The sequence below is a fragment of the Epinephelus moara genome, chromosome 2 (genome assembly GCF_006386435.1).
Source record: "Epinephelus moara isolate mb chromosome 2, YSFRI_EMoa_1.0, whole genome shotgun sequence".
Classification (NCBI taxonomy): Eukaryota; Metazoa; Chordata; class Actinopteri; order Perciformes; family Serranidae; genus Epinephelus; species Epinephelus moara.
In genome coordinates, this window is record NC_065507.1 from 23571633 (window position 1) to 23579977 (window position 8345).

The 8345-nt window shown below is 42.4% G+C and overlaps 1 protein-coding gene across 4 annotated transcripts in view; it reads right to left on the reverse strand.

Moving 5' to 3' along the window:
* The window catches only part of schip1 (schwannomin interacting protein 1), a 281861-nt gene that overhangs the window by 30431 nt on the left and 243085 nt on the right, over nt 1–8345 (reverse strand). The window contains exon 1 of one of the 4 annotated variants that reach the window (XM_050068340.1): nt 145–505. The exons of the other annotated variants lie outside the window; for them this stretch is intronic. Within the exon in view, the coding sequence (XP_049924297.1) occupies nt 145–174 (30 nt within the window). The 5' untranslated portion in view covers nt 175–505. Of the gene's footprint in view, nt 1–144; nt 506–8345 lie in introns of those variants that run through there. 4 annotated transcript variants of the gene reach the window in all.

Sequence of the window (8345 nt, forward strand, 5' to 3'; positions counted from 1 at the left end):
TGATAAACTGAGCCAAAGAGATAAAAAATTACATTTGCACAATCAGTGGAGCTAACAGCAACACAACGTCATCCGCTTGTGTCTGTCGAATAAATTGACAATTCAGTGAAATGAATGTGAGTGTCATGCAGCTCTGAGAACTACCTGGTAAGAACAGTTTTCCTGATGGACCATCCTTCACAGCATCCTAGAGCGGAGCTGGCTGAGCTGGGGGAACAGGAGCAGGACTGGGACCAGATTCCCAGCCCTGCAGTGGTATTCCAACGGTGAGGAGAGGAGAGGAGAGGAGAGGAGAGGAGAAGAGAGGATCCCACCCAATCCTCGATCCAAACTAACAAGATCAGTTCTCCTACCTTCTTCTACTTCACTTCAGTTCTCACTCTCTGCTGTCTATCTCTGTTTTCTGATTGTTTTCTAGTCTGTCTGTTTGCTAAGAGAGAAGGACAGGGTCTGATCGCTGCTTCCCCAAAGCCGAAAGAGGGAGGGGAGTGAGAGACTGGAGGAGGGGTGTGGGAACGAGAGAGAGAGAGAGAGAAAAAGAGGGAGGGAGGGGAGCAGCGAAAAAGCAGAGTACACTCCCGGTCGCCTTTCTCTGTCTGGTTTGGACTGAAAAGGGGGAGGAGCTGTTGGGCTGAGTGTATGCAGACCCGGCCAGCGGGGAGAGGGGACGATGGAAAAGGGAGGGAGGGTGAGGTTGGCGTGGGTCAGGGTCGGAATGTCATTCTGCTGGTTCGTATGGAGTCATGCCAGACATACGGGGACACACAGAGAGAGGAAGTGAAGTGTAGAGGGGTTACTTTCTTCTTTAACCTTTAGATTAATCCCTATCTGTGCTACATGAATAGTCAACAAAGACAGGGTGCAGCGATACTTTAAGACTCAAACTAAAACAGGGCTGGGTATCAAAGTGTCGGAAAATGTCAACAGCTGGCATTTAATGTTTGGTCAGATTATTGTGGCCACTCAGACCTGATTTAAAGGTCCAGTGTGCAGGATTTAGGGGGATATACTGGCAGAAATTGAAGATATTTTGGTGCTTTTTGCCTTCATTTGATAGAACAGATATAGCGTGAAAGAGTGGGCGGATGACATGCAGCATAGAGCTGTTGGTTGGAATTGAATCCACCACCGCTGCAGCAAGGACACAGCCTTTGTAAATGTGGTGCCTGCTCTACCAGATGAGCAAGTGGGTGCCCAAGAAATGGAAAACAATTTAATAAGTATGTTTTTTTTTTAGTGTATCATTACCTGAAAATAAGAACTGTTGTGTTTTTGTTACCTTAGAATGAGCTTTTAACATCTACATCTACGAAGGTCACCACGCACCACCATGTTTCTGCAGTTTCCTGTTTTTGTATCAGCCACCGAAGTCCATGGAAAAACACAGATTTTTCACACAAAACTTCTTTATCTAATATTTTTTTACCAGCATTAACCCTGCTCTGTTTGTTTTACAAAGGAAGAGACCTCTGCGGATAATTCGGTTCCTGGTAAAAACCTCCTGAACAATGATCGCTGAAGGAATTCTAACTGGGAAGAGTTTCAGCTCGTTGCAATCTAAAATCTTCACCACTAGATGCCACTAAATTCCCCTGTATTTCACATACTGTTCCTTTAAACCAACATTTTGCCAGTTTAGGCAAAGATGTGTCACTCCCTGACATATGAGTCTGTGTTAAAGTATACATAGGCTTTGCATGGCATATACATCTTCCCCTCATTCTCTGTCTAACTCTTCATAGGATTTATAATCCCACAGTGGCAGATGGCCGGTCTATAATCCAGACGCAGGCCAACCTACTCAGATAATCTCTCCCTTCTCGATCTCTCCATCCATTCCTTTATCCCGACCTCTTCACATTACTGTTATAAATCCCTGTCTTTGTTTTCGGGTTTGTCCTTTCTTTTTGATCTCACTGAGTTGTAAACAAGTGTCCTGCCTTTTGAGATTTACAAATTGGGGCTTCATCATGTAGATTATTTTACAATTTACAATTTACGGCCTGTTAATTTTAGGATCCAGTTCAAGGTTTTATTAATTGTTTTTAAGTGTTTAAATGGTATTTTATATTTCAATAACTGTACAGCACTTTGGTCAACTGAGGTTGTTTTTAAATGTGCTTTATAAATAAAGTTTGACTTGACTTGACTTGACAATTAAGTAGTTGGCCATTTAGTCAAGTCAAATTTATTTCTAAAGGACAAAATTACAAATGACAAATTTTCCACAAAGGGCTTCACACTGTGTACAGCATATGATCCCCTATCCTTAGACCACTGGTTCGAATAATGAAAAGGAAAAGGAAGAAACCTCATCAACAGCAACATTTCATTTTCCCAGAAATGCTTCATTATGCAATTATATAAGCACCAAACCATCACATATGAGAAGCTGGAATCGAATTGTTCTGGCATTTTTGCCTCAATCAATTCTTTGATCACTCATTGAATAAATGTCAAAAATGGTTTTACATTGCTATCGTTCAACAATCAATCATTTCAGATAAAATCCACCCTTCATTTATCTTCCTCACTGTCAACACTGCCATGAAAGCGGTGGTGCAGTACAGCTCTGCACAAGAATGTGAGGAGTGTGGCAATTAAATCATACATCTGTTTCAGCTTTCACTTTTGTCTTTTTTTGGCAAGGTAGCAACACACACCTCCATCCCTCCCCTCAGGCCAGATCTCTCTATTCGATATTGATCTCTGTGGGGGTGACGCTGCTTTTCTCGATGAGACCACTCTTGGGTTTAATGACCTGGAAGTGGATCGATGAGCTCCCTGCTCTGATCTCTCTGCTCAAGCCCGCACATCACTGCCTCTGGCTTGGCCTTCTGCGCTGTGCCCGGCTGGGGCAGGCTGGAACTGTGCCCATCCTGTCACACTAACCTTGGATAGAATTATTTGTGCATGACATTGACCGGCGATAAACTTGTGTTTCTTACAGTGAGAGCTACCAACAGGGCCTCGTAAATGCACTCTTAAGCTTTTGCTGAGTTTATAGGCATACAGTTAAGTAGGGGAAGAACAGTGAAGCCAAACAGTAAATGGCAGAGAGATTAAAAAGTGGATGGTGAAGGGAGTCAAACATTTAGCAAGTCAACGGATCCAGGATATGTTCTCCTATTCAATATCTATGCTGCTGTGTTTCTGCTGCATATGTTGAATTATATGTTTGTTAATACATTAGCCCTGATAAAGTGATTTAGTGAAATAATAGATAGATAGATAGATAGATAGATAGATAGATAGATAGATAGATAGATAGATAGATACGGAGTCAAGCAGTCTTAGGTGCAAAGCAGAAGTGAGTGCTCCTCCTCCATTACAGGCAGGAGGAAGAGAGGCTTGGCCCGCTTCGGCTCCAAGATAACGCTATCTTCTGCTTAGAGGTGGTAAATTTACAGCTCACAGCAACTAAATATGATTCAGTCTCTGGCTTTTGTTTGAGAGTCACTGTAACCCAGAATTTTCCGCCTAATCCTGTTCAAACTCTAAAGCTCTTCGGGGGAAAGAAAGGAACCAAGAGTCAAATATTCGCACCTAACATCCAAATCTGAATCAACTGACATAAGTCAGGTACAGCCTTAATAGACAGATGGATATTTATCAGTCCATTTGTAAATTCATTGTGTACCATACAGTATTCATCAGATAAAATAAACAGACAACTACCAAAACATTAAATCATTAAAATGCTCTATCATAAGGTTCAGAATCCTCAAACATAGAGGTTCAGTTATTTTTGGTCACAGTTTCTGCAACAGTGCAATAGGCACAGATGATTTGGAAGCCAGAGTGGTTCAGAGGAATAGCACCCTATACCATCTGCCTGATAGTAATAGCTCGTATACACTAAATAGAGGGTGTGAAACCTCTCTTGTAATTGCCTACACTTTTCTCACCTTTCTCAGGACTCACAGGTCATCGACATGCAGTTTTGTTTCTGGACATACTGACTATCTTAAGCTGTTGGTTTTATAATTCACCAACAATGTGAAATACCAGGCAGTAGAACAGAAAGTTAAAATGCTCTCAACAAAGGAGCGATAGAGTAGTTGCTGTGAATGCTTGTTGTTGTCTACTTTCTGCCCTCTAGTGATCAACAAGCACTTAAGAAAATTACAATCTTAAGACAAATTTAATAACTGGCAACTTAGAGTGGAATTTTGTTGGGCTACACAGCATGACCCCAAGAACAGTAACTTAATAAGGAGTTTTCTAAATCTGATTCCAAGTACAAAGTCAAACTGAGATTATTTTAAGGTGTTTGTATGCTTCAAAAGAAGTGCTTCTCAGATTGTCCAGCACCATCTGAAACCCACTTCTTTCTTATAACTTTCTGAAACCAACAGTCTTTAATATATTTACATCTTCAGACAAATTAAAGCCTGATGCGTCTCTCTTTTAAAAACACATGCATAGTACTGATTTGTCTTTCTTATGCACGTGCAGATTTAAGCAAGTGCACACATGGCCGGTCAACAAAACTTTATGTCCAACATCTGTGAGCCCTGCTTTGATACGAGAAGCCACAGCAACTCCCTTTCTCTCCTCTATCACCATGGCAGCAGTCACTCCGCTGACACCCTCCGCTGACCTTCACACGGTTGTCAAGGTTACAATCTGAGTCACAGCACAGGTGGAGACTGAGACAGCACCTCTTGATCCAGACAAGAAGAAAAGAAATCAATATCTGACATTACCCAAAGTGTATCGTGTGTACCTCCTGATTCTCAAACAGCACCAGCCATCTTAAATAGCACAAAACAAAAACAGACACACTCTGATAACTGTGATTATGTACATGACCTAAATCAGCAGAAAGACGACTCAGAACAAAGATTATTAACTGGAGACACAAACAGGCAGACACACTGCAGTTTAGCCTCCTACACACCGGCCACATTACGAGATGTCTGGATGGCGTAAATCTAAAAGCTAAAAGACAAGTGCCTTTCTGCTAAAATATAGCTGTACGCCGACTGTGATGTCAAACTTCAACAGCGGTATGTAATTTATTCCTGCACAGAGCAGGAGAAATTGCCGTTATGTGTGTCACTCTCGCTGTGAGGGCGTGTTGTAGCGTACACGAGCACCAGAGCAGCTCGTCTCATCCTCGTTTTCCTCCTCTCATCCCGCACATCAAAACACCACTCATGTGGGGCTCTGTGTGTTTAACTCTGCTGCGTGGGCATATTTATAGATGCAAACAGAAATAATGAATACCTAATCATAAGTCACTGATAACAGAGTAGTGGTTCACTCTACTGTACTCCACTAGTGGGATGCAGACAGTCAGAAATGATACTGTAGGTGGTGAATAATGCACCGTAACACTTTGTGCAGAACAGGATTCTCAGTCATGCTGTGACGCCTCCTCCCTTTCTCTGACAGCTTGCCCTCTCTCTTTAAGCGTCCTCGCCGTCTACCCCTCGGTCCTTTCTTTCTGGCCTTTCAGGTGTAACTGCATTTGCTTTCTTTTCACCACTCCTTCCCTCTCTTTTTCTGCCTTCCTCTCCTTTCCCAGCAGGAAGAGGGGGAGTGCAGATGCTTTTAGCGAGCTGACATTTTGTGCCAGTGTAAAAACACTGCATAGCAAAGCAGGTTGGCTCAGTGTGAGGGCTGGATTCTGGCGGTAATGAGCTCGCTCTGACAGGGAGGAACTGATGTGGAAGGCCAGGGAGTGCACGTGTGTGTGTGTGCGTGTGCGTGCTCAGTCTTATGATCAGCCACCAGAGGTTGTTCTAATGAGGACTGTATGTCTACAGTTGGTGGTGGGAAGACTGCTCAGAACACCAGGCTGCATTAAAATTTGTTTTACATTTTTATGTGTGGCGACAAATCTGAATGCCAACTGAGTAGGCTAAATGACTAACTGGCCACCAATTACACTTGTGCAATGACAAAGTCTGTTATAAAACAGGAGTAGTGATTCACAGTGAATAATTAGCGGCTGAGACAGACTAGATTTGTTATGTGCTTCTTGACTACAAATAAAGAAATGTGGAAGGCGAAAAGAAAATCAAGAAAATTTGAAGAAGAACTGACTTTAGCTGAAATGACTCATTGATTACAGTTTAAATGATGAGTCCATCAACCTATTAGTCAGCCGAGTCGCCAGAGGAAGATAACTGTTGTACATTTCTGCAAACCACAAATATGTAAAAGTTGTATGTTTCATTCAAATCATATCAATGTCTCTTAATTAACATAGTATATGAGCTGAATTTGTCATCAGGAACTGTGGGGGATAGTGGATGGTGAGCCACGGAGAAGAGGCACCTGCCAAGACTAGTGTTTTAGACTAACAAACCAGTTGTTTAAACAAGATATTGCTGTGTTTTCAGCAACTTTTTAGGCACAAAACGTGGGTGCTTGGTGGCAAACCATTGGCAAGGATAGTGCAATGAAAAGCAAGTGTTTATTACAGAGACATCGGTGCTGTAACTACCATGACTGTGCCCCCAAAACTGGTTATTTTATGACAAACATGATCTTTTCCTAACTGTAAACAAGTGTTTTTTCTGCATAAACCTATCCATACATTACACACATTGCTGAAATGTAAAGTTTTCAACACATCCACTACATAATAGTAATGCTCAAATGTATCCGTTTCGGTTTGCAGAAATGTACAATGCCAACATTTTTTTTTCTGGTGGTTTGGTTGAATTAATTTATCAATAAATAAAGAAATAGATAAATGTTTTTTTTTTAAAAATATTTTCTGACATGTCATAGACCAAAATGATTGACTTGTCAAGAAAATAACTGGCAGATTAATTAATAATTAGGATAGGTAACAATTGGCATCTTTTTAAGATCAAGATCAAGATCAAGATTAACTTCATTGTCCCACAGAGTGGGAAATCTGTCTTGGGCCCTACACCCATACTGCAGCCATAAAAATACAACATGCAACATGGGGCATAGACAAATCAACATTATATCCCAAATTCACGTGGAAGATAAAAAGGTCTGAGACTCAAACACACCAGGTCAATGTCGAGATTGCAGACCGACACCCTCGTGGTGAATTGCGAGCACCACTTTGGTTGACATAAACGCAGGTACCACCACCTTTGCTCTTGCTTGAGCTATCGTTCCTATCAGAGCACACCAGAGAGAAGCCTTCCAGGGCAACGAGCGAGTTGGGCATATCCTCCTGTAGCCATGTCTTGGTAAACACAAGCAGGCATTAGTCCTGTTACTTGTGTTGTTTTGTTTGTCTTACGTGATAGGTAATTCAATATTTGTGGGGTTTGGACTGTTCATTGGACAAAACAAGCAAGATGATGATGTCATTTCAGGTTTAAGAGAAACTGAAACAGGCATTTTTTATTATTATTTTACAGACAATGCGATTAACTGATCAAGAAAATGATATCTAGCTGCAGCCTCACTTCAGCCTGATAGAATGATTATTCTTGTTTTATGAGTGTGTGAGGAGATAAACGTGCTCTGTGCTCTGCAGCAACAGATGAAGCTCTCTGCAGGACCTGGCACAAAGTCCCCCTCTCTCTCTCAGACACACACACACACACACAGTCACATGAACAGACTTAGATAACACAGAGTAAGAAGCACGGAGACAAAAATACCCTTACTTTGTTGGAGCCTGTGTGGGTGTGCAGACGTGATTTAAACATGCCTTGTATTTCCAGCCCGATATAAACACACCAAGTTCACAACCCACTTCTCTCCCTCTCTCTCTCATGCAAACACACACTCACACACACACACACACACACACACACACACACACACACACACACACACACACACACACAAAAAACACACACTCTATAATTAGGAGCAGAGAGGACCAGTGTTTCATGTTTCAGCTCCACCCAAATAAGCACATATCCACGCAAGCACACACACACTTAGCACAAGCATAGGCCACTGTGTGCGTGTGTGTCTGACTCAACCCTTTGTTCCTCTGAGAAGAGCCAGGAGAGGTGATGGATAGGACATTAAAATCCTTCACTGCTTGGAAAACATAAACCCTCTTTCTCAATTTCCAGCTCTCGCTCTCTTTTTGTTGCCTTCTTGCAATGAACCTTGTTTTTTTTCATCTCCTCCGTCCCCGTTCTTACTCATAAAGCCGGCCTGTGTGCGAGTGTGCGTCTGCGTGTGTGTATTGGGCTCTGCTCTGTAGTGACTGTGCAGTATGAGGACTGACACAAAGCTATAACATTAGAGGCCGTCTCCTCACTGCTACATAAATCCCCATTTCCTCCACAGCACGCTCTGCCACTCACAGCCTGCACCCCTCTTTGATAGTTTTCATAGGGTGGAGAGTGGGAGCCAGGCGGAGGGGGGGGGGGGGGGGGGGG